Below are 14,174 nucleotides of genomic sequence, written 5' to 3'. Positions count from 1 at the left end.
CCAATGCAATCCAATATAGTAAGCAGTTACTTCCCTTCACATGCACACTGCTTTACTACTCATCTCTGGTTATGGTCATGGCCGCAATAGGAGTTTGTGTGCTTGTTTTTTGTTGTTGCAAATTTGGTCAAAGAAAACATGTAATTTACGATAAAACATCGCTAGACATGATGATTTACAAATTCAATTATTTTTGTGTACTGTATGTCAGACAATGTTTCACATGCAGAGATTAAGCTTACATGTGTATTTGTCTTGTAAAATAAGCCGGAAATGGCTATCAGCTATTCACACATTTTCTCCCCTATCTATGGGTGATATAGTTTAGAAAATAATTAATGTCATGGCCAATATCATAACCGGAAAGAAATTTCTGTACAGTGATAGGAAGAACTCAGTATTTAGAGTATTAGTTGTATCGGTATGTTGTTAGGTACTATAGTACACATTGGTGGTGGATCTACTAAATATGTGTTTTTAGCAAATCCTTTGCAGCACAAACTCAAACATTCTGTGATGTAAAGCAAAAGATTGCTTAATGTTTTCGCAACTGAAGAAAGTTATCTTCCTGACATAATCACTGACAGTTCTGGATATGCTGTATGTGCAGATGGAATGTCCCTTCATATTTGCTGAGTCCGACAGTGTGAGTATGGCTAGCGTGTCTCACAGTATGCGTACATACTGTTGCCATCTTTCTGAGGCAAGGGTATTAATTGACTATAAAAGTCCAGGTTCCACCCTTACCGAACTAGGCTGGAATTTCCTGGCTCGATTGACAGTGCCACCAATAGCTGTTATGAGTTATGCCCCTTCTATGCCCCTCTTATTTAGTGATCAGATTGCATCTCTCATATCACTTGGCGGCTCCCAGTCAAGACGATCTGAGATATTGTAATAGATACTGTAATAAGATGAGTCTTGCCTGGCGAAGTGCATCAAATCACTATAGCACCTTGATTAAAAATATGAGAAGATTTGGAACTTACCTGTCGGTGCCCAGTTGACATGCCAGCAATAGACTGTTATCTGCTCAGCTGTCGCTGTGTTTTTTATGAACTGGAAGTAGATTTCGTTTTGTGATTGTGATTTGACTACGCATACACTCATTAGTCCAGCCAAAAAATAACTCCAAATTCAAGCCCAGTTTGGCAAGGGTTAAAACTGGACTGATGAGTGGGAAGATGCATGTTACACACAACCCATGGGTATTCCAAGGAATTGCTAGCAGCCCATGCTTGTCAAGAGAGCTGACTGAAAGGATGAGGTGGTCTCACAGGGAAATGTTTTTGATTTCAAGTTTTTTCCAAAATAAAAAAACCCTTCAGCACCAACACAGTTTGCATTGGGTTTTTTAAATATCTCATTCAAAATTTAGGTTAAGCTTGTCTGTGAATAATAAATATAAACAGCTTTGGCCTTTTGTATGAAAAGTTTTATATTGGTTCTATAGTTTTTGGCATCGTTTAGGAGATCTGCCTTTGTTATGGCTGATGCTGTGCTGTGTTTGTCTTCATTGTGGCTGAATCTGTTTTCCTGCTACAGTTGAATGCAAGTGATTTTGATGTGCCTTTTGTGATTTTTAGTTGATAGGCAGTCGAGTGTTGGAGCGCCACCGTTTCTGTATCTTGGAGATACAGGAATGTTTTGAGACCTACTGCATGAGAAAGGACCAGTCAGAACAGGTATGTTATTCTACTGATCATGCTCTGCTAATTTCACTATCTTTTCAACCTTTGTTGATGCGTTGTTATTCATCTGATTGATGTTATTTCTGATTGTATTGACAGAGCCTGGAAGCCCTCAAGTCTTCCATTAAACAACAGTCCCTGGGAGATGGTGGAGGGACAGCTCTGTTGTGTGGGGAGGAGCAGGTTAGTTCACCAGGGAGGCAGATCTGAAGTGTAAATAAATGTGTGATATGTTGTTGAAAGTCTGTCTACATTTGAAGGTGTCAGTCAGTCCAGTATTGTTTCAATGTGCGTTGCAGAAGGTGAATCTGTGTCGGAGGCTGTACAAGCTGGTGTTCGGGCTGGTGTTGCTGTTTGAGAGTTACCTGAAGCTTCTGGAGGTCTTCCACTCTGTCACGCAGTCCCCACAGGTAGGACAACGTCTCGTTAGCATTCCATCACTTGGATTACACAGGTAAAACAACACCTCGTTAGCAATAAGGTAACTGAAGCAAAGTCTCTGGTTTTGACTGCATGAACCATGTCTGTACAGGTGACGGATATGTCGCTACAAGCCACATCGGTGAAGAGCTCCCTGTCTCACGCCATGCAGGAGCTGGAGAATGGACAAGCGTCGCCATTCAATGTGGACTGCAAGGTGGTCAGCAAACAAGAGGCAGTGTCCAGTCTGGCCGAGTACATCCACAGTCAGCAGTACCCAAAGGCCATCCAGTTGCTGCGGTCATTCAGGTGGGTGGACAGTCTCTGCTTGGGGGAGAATGTTGATTGTTGCAGTCTGACATGTAGCAGGAATGTCTCTGTAGCCAGTTGATAATTGGCAGCCCTATGATGGGGACTGCTCTAAGGTCTTGTTGGAATTTGTGCAGCAAACATAAGAAAAATCCAAATATTATTGACAATAGGAATGATGCTTCCATGGTCTTCTTCCAAGTTTCCCTGTGGAATTAATTATTTTCGCACATGTCATGAAAAGGTCAATGTTAAAGTTCATGAGATTGAAATTCTTTTTCGTAAAAAGTTTATAGTTAACTTCCTCGAAAGGTTATGGATGCATTTGTCATTGAACTTAGTGTATGCCTTTTCAAGGATGGGTCCATTGTCTGAAAAGGTTTTAGTAATAATTAGTCAGAGGTCAAGGTCATCATTCAGGAATTTGTGAAGACATGGCAATGTTATTGTCAGTTTCTGAGTCATGTTTACCTTGACAGGAATGAGACTTGATGTTTGCTTGTATCTTAACAAATCCTACCACAGTTAATGTTGAAATGGGGCTTATATCTATCAAAGGTCAAGGTCATCTCTGAAGTTGTTGTTAAATATGGTTGTATCATTCATTGCCAGCTGCTGTTGCACTGTACCTGTACAGTCCTGAGACTTGATAATTGTTGAATCTTACGCAGCTGTCTTGATCGAGGTCATGGTCAGGAATTTATGCTATTGTACTGGAAGTGCATGTGGTATTTGATAACATTGGGAAAATGGTGTTGAAGCATCTTCCTGAGACAAGGGAGTTAACTGAGTGTTAAGTCCAGTTTCCACCTTTGCCGAACTAGGCTGAATTTCTTGGCTCGATCGTTGTACCAACAGTGGCTTATTACAAGTTATGTCCCCTCTATGTCCCTCCCACTGGCCAATCAGATTCCACCTCTCATATCACTTGCACTTGGTTCAAAGGGAATGGCGACACCCAGTGAAGACGATCTGATCGATAATCAACGGGTATTACTTTGCGAAAATCATGTGAACACCTTGATTAAAAACGTGAAAAGATTTGAAAAATATCTGTTGACGCCAAGTTGACGGTACTCAGGCTTTGCAAATCCTGATTTTGTTATGCAGTTTTGATTGGACTATGCATAAACTCTTTAGTCTATGCAGAATATACCTCCATAATTCCTGCCCAGTTCAACAAGGGTTTGAACTGGACTTCTACAGTGAGTTAACTCCCATGCCTCGGGAAGATGGGGATGAAGAGGCTGCTTCTGTGTTGTACTTGCAAACACCTTCAGTTTAGTCTGGACCAGACAAACCATGTATTGAGCAGCAGTGACCCTCTGTGTGGATGACACATGATCAGACAGTGCACACATTGATCACACATGATCCATGTAATTGGTGATATGATCTCATTCTCCCTGGCATCAGTTAGGAATGATGAAATTATGATGTTTATGAAACACTACTTACCGTATATTTGACATAACTTAAACCTTATACTTGTCTTAACATGTCGACTCGTAAAGATCTGGGTTAGAATTAGTGTTCAGCAGGCCATGCTTGTCGTAAGAGGCGACTAACGGGATCAGGTTGTCATGCTCTCTGACTTGGTTGATGCATGTCATTGCATCCCAATTTGGTAGATCGATGCTCATGAAGTCAATCAGGATTGTCTTGTCCAGACTGATTATTTACAGACTGCTGTCTTGTAGCTGGAATATTTGCTAAGTGTGGTGTTAAACAAACAAATAAAAAATCTTAACAGTTTAGTTTGAAAGAAAGACATACAAGGTATCATTGGTCAAGACAGGTTGGAGACATTCTTTTGAATCTTGATGAATATTAGGTTAGACTTTGCATTTACAGCTGAAGAATAACATCATTCTACAAATGTCTAAATAATTCAAATGTTGGCACGTCATGTTTTCAGATCTATCTGGCCCAATGATGTTTTTGGGATGTCATCTGAAGACGATATCCTCACACTGCTCAACATCTTCTGTAGCTGTCTGGCAGAGAAGAAAGCTGGTGAGTGTCTGACTGAGCTGTAGAGAGTCTGTGAAGCTGACATATTTGTTTATTTGACTTAGTTAACTTCTTGTCAACACAGCTTTTGCATCATTCATTTCTCTGTGTAGATCTACCTGCCTGAAGGGATACATATTTGCTGATCTATTTTTGACTGGTGATGTTTTCAATTGTTGTCAGAATAGGAGTGCTGAAAGCTTGATACATGTTTAATTGGGTTGAGCCAACATGGCCGGTTGTCAATGGGTTGATCATGTAATCCTACTGTTATTTCTTTCAGGTATTTTTGTTCTAACTCGAGTTGACCTTGACCTTAATCAGCTGTACGGTCACTTGATGGACATCAACATTAAACTGAATCATGAGTGGCCTCAATCGGCATCAGTGTCCAACAGCCGCACCGATCAGGTCATGAAACAGCAGGACTCCAGTTCTCTGTGACCACTCTTCTGATGTGACCACCATGAATGATGTGACTGCCCTGATGTGACCACTGTGATCTGATCACCGAAGTGTGAACACCGTGATGTGACCGCTGTCAGTGTGATGTGAACACTGAGAACACTGAGAACACTGTTGTGTTACTGTCTCATCAGTCAATACAGCTGATGGATACTGATAACGGTTGCCTAGAACTGGGACTGTGTCACAGACCTGTCACCCAGCAACCAGACATTAATGACTTCCTTCTCCTAGACAACACACTTTGAACCACTCTATTTTATGGCCATCCATGTTTATTTCATGGTTTGTTTTACTTGAAATATGTTTGATATGTACTAAATGCTCAGCTTTTGTTTTACATGCTGGTCTGGCATCAAATCTAATACTTGTCTTGATGGAGATGATTGCGAGGCCATCAAGTCTTTGTTAGTCTGGATGAAATAGACAACTGTAAATAATAAAGAACATCCAAATTTGAACAGATTTAATAGTCCCAGATATGAGGAAGAAAACCGTCCTTTTTATGAAGCTTCCATTCATCGACAAATATCTGATAACGCATCTTCAGAAACAAGCTTGTTGTCACTGCAGACAATTTAGGTCAGTCATGACAAATGTCTGGAGAATCTTTACAAATGGCTGAGTATTAGCTGTGTCATTATGCTTTAGTGAAATTATGTTGAATAAAGGCCCAAAATAATTTTTAATACATATATTATTATAATGTATTCCATAAGTGTTATTGACTTTCTATAGAGGCATTAGTAAGTCTTCAATACCCAGCACTGTGCAGGCATTCACTTGTCCACTCATCCATGCTGCTGTGCTACTTGGCTCTACTGTTCCCATCTCTGATACAGCGAGGGGAAGAGTTTCTAGTTGTGTGTTCAACAAAACATCACTGATCATAGTATTGGGGAAATGTTAATTAAAATGAACTCCAAACAGGGACAGAGAGCAGCTGAGGAGCTTTACATCAGTGTTGCCATGTCGGAACAACTTCCTAAACAGCTCATAAATAATGTGTTCCAAAATCATGATCATTTTGGCCTCAGGCAGGTTTTCACCAAGTCTTCACCAAGGTTGCTTGGATTAAATGGTACAGCCAAGAAAATGCAGCAGTGATTTGTGGCCCCACAAGTAATGGCATTACTGTGTTTTCTATAGAAATATTGAGTATGTTTTACGCCGCTTTAAGCAGTATTCCAGCAATATCACAGCGGGGAACACTGGAAAATGGGCCTCACACGTCGTACCCATGTGAGGAATCGATCCCGGGTCTTTGACTTGACGAGACAACGCTATAACCACTAGGCTACCCCACCGTCCTTGGGGAGGACCGATGAATCATAAAAAGATACATGAATCTCATATCTGTTTCATTTGTCATTGTGTCCTGATTTTACAACAGTTTTCTGCCATGTATTGTTTACTTATGCCGTGTAGCCTTCTCTGTATGCTTCCATGTATTGTGGCTTTAATCGCACATCGATTTGCTGTTATATTTGTATGTGTTTGATTCAGCAATATTTCATTTGTCGTTTGATTGATTCGGTGTTGAGTGTTGCTGCTGTGTGTCCCAGCTTCCTGAGTGTGCCAACCATCACTACTGTGGGTATTAGCAACAAAGACTTTATCTTTGTCAGTACCAACAGTGTTTTTGCTGTTGTGACGTCTACAAAGTGATGCTCGTTGACTTGGCTCAACTCTGCAGTACACTAGCTAGAGACATAGCAGGTTGAGATACCATAGTGTTTTTCATCTGCAGTTACAAATGTTGTTAGCTTGACTTTCATTACACTCTTTTAAATCGGATGCATTCTCAAGTTAAGTCTTTGACCTGAAATTTAGTGTTTACAACAAGCTTATGATATGCACATTTATATTCTAGTCTAGACATCTCTGAGATCCCAATTTTACGTTAAGGCAAGATAAGTAAAGCATTATAGTTTTGAAAAAGTTGAATAGCTTCTGGAAAACTGTTTTTTTTTCGATTTGATAAGGACTTGTTTTCTCATACTTAAATTTGAGATGAACCAAATTTGTTTCATAATTGTCTCTTGTTGGTTGTGCAGGACAATAAGGAATGTGCAGCACTGACCCTCCTATCAGTTTGTAGTAGCGGGTACTCTGCATCTGACTTGTTCAACACACCACTAGTCCTACAGTCCATACAGCAGGCAATACGTTATTTAGCGCTGCTAGAGGGGTATCTGCACAGCTAGATCTATGTGTTTAATGTTAAGCATTTGTTTTTTAAAATTAACAGGTTTTTTATCTTTTAGATTTGTATGTTATATCTGTAAGAAATACGGATTAAGGTGAAGCAATTGCAGTTTTCATCTTCATAAGCCTATAGTGTATGTGGTCCCAACATTGTTAAACATTGACTCATGATGATGATGATTATGATACTGGAAGACCATTATGCTAGTGTATATATACATGTGTATTGAAGTGCTAGTGTGTATACATGTGTATTGAAGTGCTAGTGTGTATGCACATGTATTGAAGTGTTAGCATGGTGAGTGCTGTCAAACGTGTGTGATAGCAAGACTACTGTACGTGTAGGGGGGAGGGGGAGGGGGAGGGAATCTAGTCAACACTACCCTTGTATTGACACAGACAGCATTTCCCGCTCTGGCCACAATCAATTGATTGTTACATTTGGATCTTTTCCTGTTTCATCTAAATCTGTTTTGACATAAAAAAAGAGAAAAATGTAAATGCATGGACATTTCTGAAGAATTAAAATTCATGACCTACTTTCAAGATATGTATTAAGATCATGATGCAAGGTGGCTGAACACTGAATAAATCAAGTGATGTGTTTCAGAGTGAAATGTGCAGAGGGAAAACCAGACATTTCATATATTGTGGCCTTTAGTTGTGCATAAGGTTTTGACCAGTTTTCTGAAACATTCATGTTGACATGGAAATTATTGAATTCATTAACATTCTACAGTAACTAGATCAGCATTAACAGTATTGGTGAATTCGTTCTTTGTTCTTTCTTTCATTTTGTTGTAGTACTAAGTTCATTGTAAGGTTTGGTTTTCTGTTTTAAATGGTGGTCTGTTTTCTTCATATAGTATCAAAGTTAGTGCAGAACTATTGTATGTCAATGCTGTCTAACGTAAATACCCATGAACTGTATATATGTACAGATCAACCCAAAGATACGTACATGTATTTCATATTGGTGAAAAAAAAGAAATTCCTGAAATAATATTCTTCCATAGATGTCACATAAGTACCATTGATTTGTCTTCACTGTGCTGTACATTTTCACTTCTAATCATGAAACTCTTTTGAAAATCTGTGACACTGAACCAAAGGTTTATGAATACTGTCCCTGTGATCTATTGGATACAGATTGTGATGACGACTATTTTGACCAAGAATTGCATTGTGCCGTACATTCTCATATCTGTACAAATAGTTTTGTACTTACTAAACCACATTTGTAAAATAAAGTTTGAAGTCTTTACTAATATACTGTCATATTTTATATAATCACTGCATGTCAGCTGTGTGTGGGAGGAAAGCCAGAAGTGAAGTGCAGAGGTTGTTACTACCTTGAAGCTTACAAGGAATGGTACTGACAGACCAAGATACGTAACTCGGGCTAATCTGGGATTCGAACCAAACAACAGCGGATCTTGACACGACTAATACCCACACATATGTGTGTACATGTTTATACATGTGTAGAAATACATACATGAGTATACTTGTCATGTGAACGTGATTACACATGTGTGTATATTTACACCAGGAGCAAATTTGCATCATGTCTGGAGCAGGTGCAAATGTAAATGTAAATTTGCACTGCGTGTATATGTTGCAATGTGAAAGTTTATGCCAACGTAAGAGGATGATCTAATTAATATCTATTCTTTTGGAAACACCAAACAAACTGTCAACAGTTGCCAACTTTTATGCTTATATACAGAGTTGAGCGGACAGTGTTTTCTTTTGGTTTCAAGGAGTCAAAATTTTGTGTACAAATTAAATCAAACACTTGTAGCTTCTCGGTGAAGTAACTCTCTCATTCAACTTTGATTGGAAAACAACCTGTTTCGCGTTGAAAGTCTTGAACAGATTGACGAATATGTGTGCCTTACACAATTTACATACTTTATTTACAACCTGAGATGCTTTTCATGTGAACGCATAGTAAATTTACATATATGCACGTATGTATAGTTACACGTGTAAAATTACCCACGTTAGTTAAAGTTGTGCATGTGAACGGGGTATAAGAAAAGCAACTCAGAACAGTGATTTGCGCCTTTTGTGGACTGCGTAATAATGACTGAAGTCACCTGAGCCACGGCTGCAGTGATGAGATGGAACTCGATGTATGGTACACTACTGAGCATGTCAACCATCTCCTTGCAAACTCGTGCAAACCATTTAGAAGATAAATCTGTTAAAAACAATTATAAGTACTAACCACAATATTCTACCAGATCTTTAACATAGTCTTAAAGTACTTGTGCAATTGCACAGTCAGAAATTTTGATTGAATGCATTTTGCTATGTTTTGACGTGCAAACATGCTGGCTATTTATAATAACAAAACAGTTGAGGATACTGAGTCGTGTGTTTATCTGTACTGACTGCCAAGTCCCCAGGGTCGTGGGTGGGGCAATCTGACGTAGAGCGGACTGCATTTATAAATAAATGATCACACTTTTGAATCTTTCATATGTGTTTCAATCACCTACATATCATATGGCCTGGCTTATACCTTCAGTAAACACGGGTGGTTAAGACAGACAGTGTTGTGTTGTGAAGTGTTGAAAAACATTAACACAGAAACCCAGACTGTCATCTTGCCCCTGTTGGAGCTGTGGTTGTACAGAGGGGCCAGCATGTGAATAGGGATATAGTACATGGATATTTGTTCCAAAAGCAGAAATGTTTGTGAAATTACTATTATGTTTTTGCTTTTCGGGAATTAATTGACAACATTTCACATTGTTTGATATCTACGGGTAGTTACGTGACCTGTAATGTCGGAACAATGCTATTCTATTGTGTGATAGGTCCTCTGTGATGTAGGAACACCGCTATTTTCATGTTTCATACGTCCTCGGTGATGAAGGAACACCGCTATTTTCATGTTTCATACGCCCTCCGTGATGAAGGAACACCGCTATTCTCATGTTTCATACGTCCTCCGTGATGTAGGAACACCGCTATTTTCATGTTTCATACGTCCTCGGTGATGAAGGAACACCGCTATTTTCATGTTTCATACGCCCTCCGTGATGAAGGAACACCGCTATTCTCATGTTTCATACGTCCTCCGTGATGAAGGAACACCGCTATTTTCATGTTTCATACGTCCTCCGTGATGTAGGAACCATGCTATTTTCATTATTGAAATGTCCTTCGTGACGTAGAAACAACGCTATTCTCATGTTTCATATATTCCCTGTGATGTAGGAACAAGGCTATTCTCATGATTCATACTCTCCGTGATGTAGGGACAACGCCATTCTCATGTTCTCCCTGTGTGAGAGAGCGTTGTTGACACAAGATTCAATCTACTTTCTGTCCTCTATCAGTGTACATCAAGCCATGCCACTTGAGCGCTCGTGAGAAGAGGTGATCGATTCCAGATTCTGCATTGTTAACTAAGTAACTGATATTCTTGGTGTAAAAACGTATGGAACATGGTAACTAGTTCCTGCACTCCTGCCTGGCGGACTAGCAATCGTGGTTGTATTACAGACATAGCTTAATGTGTCAGGAAAGTCCAATATGCTATATATGTCCAAAATGCACTCACTTGTCGCTCAATATGATCTGTTAAGTTATATGGAGGGGGTTCAGGCTGTCACGAGTTGGCTTTTCAGGACAGATACTTAAACAATGTGTTGTGATACAGTTTTATTTGCCTGCATATGCTGCTGCGATATAGCCATTTCGAGTTTAGGCTGTCGCTGATATGTCTGCATTACAACATCGGGCCCGTTCCACAAAGCGATGGTAGCGCTACGGCTGTAGAACTGTTAAGGTATGGGTTGTATGATCGTCTCAGCACTAAGCGGTACTACGTACTGTCGCAAGTCAATGTTAAAGTATGGGTTTTAGGATCATCTCAGCAATAAGTGCTACTACGTACTGTCGCAAGTCAGTGTTAAAGTATGGGTTTTATGATCATCTCAGCAATAAGTGCTACTACGTACTGTCGCAAGTCAATGTTAAAGTATGGGTTTTATGATCATCTCAGGATTAAGTGCTACTACGTACTGTCGCAAGTCAATGTTAAAGTATGGTTTTTAGGATCATCTCAGCAATAAGTGCTACTACGTACTGTCGCAAGTCAATGTTAACGTATGGGTTTTATGATCATCTCAGCAATAAGTGCTACTACGTACTGTCGCAAGTCAATGTTAACGTATGTGTTTTAGGATCATCTGAGCATTAAGCGGTACTACGTACTGTCGTAAGTCAATGTGAAAGTATGGGTTTTATGATCCAGCGTTAGAAATTGGCACTAGTCATATAGCCCTTGCCAAACTGCCCAATGGTAAAGGTATCATAAGGACTAGTAGAAATTTGCCCTTTTTATAGTGTTTTGCTATATGTTATCATTATAAGGACTAGTGGACGAAAACTGTTAGTTTCTAACCCTGTGATCATCTCAGCACTAAGTGGTACTGCGTACTGTCGTAAGTCAACGTTAAAGTATGGGTTTTATGATCATCTCAGCAATAAGTGGTACTACATACTGCCGTAAGTCAATGTTAAAGTTTTGGTTTTATGATCATCTTAGTATTACGTACTGTCGTAACTCAATATTAAAGTATGGGTTTTATGATCATCTCAGCACTTGGAGGTACTGATCCAGTCTCATTAAGACATGACAGACACACTTATACAGCGTTGAACTCTGTGCTCTAGATTTTCTTCACTTTATTGACTTTTATGGGGGCATTCTGGAGCTTTTCATACCCAGTTGCCTTCCCAGGTAGATTTGTTCATTTTTACCCCATCTCCAGAAAGCATAAATGATCCACCTCCTTCTACCTTGCCTCGTTTAAGCAACATTAACGCTGAAGATGACATGAATGGTAATAGACAACATGACAGAATGTGGCCAGTTTCTACAGTCGCTATATCAACACAGCAACAAGGCCGATCATTGTTTAGCGACACAACATGCTATATAGTATATTTACAGAACCACATGATTGATAACCATCGTGACAGTTGATTTGTACAGCTTCTATTGTTTGACATTGTTCATATACTGTCTTTAAGATACGGTTTATATTGATTTGTCAAGACACTATGTATGTTGTGCAAATGTAATATGACAATACCACGTCATCTATTGTTTACTATACCGGCAATCAGAATGGGGGTATTTGGTACGTCTTGTTTGATGAGTTACTGCGGGTAATGATATAGAATAGTGCATTCCATGTACACGTAATTCATTAATGAATTATTGTTGAGTGTGTCCTTACGATCTGAGGATTATCATACTCCTCCTCATGCATCAACAGTGCTCTCCTGTCTCACACTTTTGTGTAGTTACAGACTTTTGAATACTTTCAATAAACCCCAATTTCAGAAAGCTTCGTCCATAAGTCATGGCACACTGCTGCCATCCCAAAAATACGTTATGAAATGCCACGTGGTACATTTTGCTAACCGTGCAGATCGATTTTATTCAAAGTGTTTTGAAGGCCATAGACCCATGACGTGAAGGTCACCATGCAGGGGTGTTGTACCTTATGCTGTACCATCCATCAAGTGTTGTACCTTATGCTGTACCATCCATCAAGTGTTGTACCTTATGCTGTACCATCCACCAAGTGTTGTACCTTATGCTGTACCATCCATCAAGTGTTGTACATTATGTCATCCATCAAGTGTTGTATCGTGTGTCATCCATCAAGTGTTGTACATTATGTCATCCATCAAGTGTTGTATCGTGTGTCATCCATCAAGTGTTGTATCGTGTGTCATCCATGAAGTGTTGTATCGTGTGTCATCCATGAAGTGTTGTATCGTGTGTCATCCATCAAGTGCTGTACATTATGTCATCCATCAAGTGTTGTATCGTGTGTCATCCATCAAGTGTTGTGTCGTGTGTCATCCATCAAGTGTTGTATCGTGTGTCATCCATGAAGTGTTGTATCGTGTGTCATCCATGAAGTGTTGTATCGTGTGTCATCCATGAAGTGTTGTATCGTGTGTCATCCATGAAGTGTTGTACATTATGTCATCCATCAAGTGTTGTATCGTGTGTCATCCATGAAGTGTTGTATCTTGTGTCATCCATCAAGTGTTGTATCGTGTGTCATCCATCAAGTGTTGTATCGTGTGTCATCCATGAAGTGTTGTACATTATGTCATCCATCAAGTGTTGTATCGTGTGTCATCCATCAAGTGTTGTATCGTGTGTCATCCATGAAGTGTTGTATCGTGTGTCATCCATGAAGTGTTGTATCGTGTGTCAGCCATCAAGTGTTGTATCTTGTGTCATCCATCAAGTGTTGTATCTTGTGTCATCCATGAAGTGTTGTATCTTGTATCATCCTTCAAGTTTTGTATCTTGTGTCATCCATCAAGTGTTGTTCCTTGTGTCATCCATCAAGTGTTGTATCGTGTATCAGCTATCAAGTGTTGTTCCTTGGGTCATCCATCAAGTGTTGTATCGTGTATCAGCCATCAAGTGTTGTTCCTTGGGTCATCCATCAAGTGTTGTACCTTGTGTCATCCATCAAGTTTTGTATCTTGTGTCATCCATCAAGTGTTGTATCGTGTGTCATCCATCAAGTGTTGTTCCTTGTGTCATCCATGAAGTGTTGTACCTTGTGTCATCCATCAAGTTTTGTACCTTGTGTCATCCATCAAGTGTTGTATCTTGTGTCATCCATCAAATGTTGTATCTTGTGTCAGCCATCAAGTGTTGTTCCTTGTGTCATCCATCAAGTGTTGTACCTTGTGTCATCCATCAAGTTTTGTACCTTGTGTCATCCATCAAGTGTTGTATCTTGTGTCATCCATCAAGTGTTGTATCTTGTGTCATCCATCAAGTGTTGTATCTTGTGTCATCCATCAAATGTTGTATCTTGTGTCAGCCATCAAGTGTTGTTCCTTGTGTCATCCATCAAGTGTTGTACCTTGTGTCATCCATCAAGTTTTGTACCTTGTGTCATCCATCAAGTGTTGTATCTTGTGTCATCCATCAAGTTTTGTACCTTGTGTCATCCATCAAGTGTTGTATCTTGTGTCAGCCATCAAGTGTTGTATCTTGTGTCA

At 39.6% G+C, this 14,174-nt stretch overlaps 1 protein-coding gene across 1 annotated transcript in view; it reads left to right on the top strand.

Moving 5' to 3' along the window:
• The window catches only part of LOC139450592 (protein furry-like), a 75,632-nt gene extending 67,281 nt beyond the window's left edge, over positions 1-8,351 (top strand). The window contains exons 58-64 of the mRNA XM_071232357.1: positions 582-646; positions 1,587-1,685; positions 1,791-1,874; positions 1,991-2,101; positions 2,224-2,420; positions 4,339-4,436; positions 4,717-8,351. Coding sequence (XP_071088458.1) covers positions 582-646; positions 1,587-1,685; positions 1,791-1,874; positions 1,991-2,101; positions 2,224-2,420; positions 4,339-4,436; positions 4,717-4,877 — 815 coding nt within the window. The 3' untranslated portion in view covers positions 4,878-8,351. The remainder of the gene's footprint in view (positions 1-581; positions 647-1,586; positions 1,686-1,790; positions 1,875-1,990; positions 2,102-2,223; positions 2,421-4,338; positions 4,437-4,716) is intronic.
• The last annotated feature ends 5,823 nt before the right edge of the window (positions 8,352-14,174 follow it).

The sequence above is a fragment of the Haliotis cracherodii genome, unplaced genomic scaffold (genome assembly GCF_022045235.1).
Source record: "Haliotis cracherodii isolate W230 unplaced genomic scaffold, xgHalCrac1.p SCAF_8, whole genome shotgun sequence".
In the NCBI taxonomy this organism is placed as follows: Eukaryota; Metazoa; Mollusca; class Gastropoda; order Lepetellida; family Haliotidae; genus Haliotis; species Haliotis cracherodii.
The sequence above is the reverse complement of the archived record's forward strand: the minus strand, read 5'-3'. Positions and strand labels throughout refer to the sequence as shown.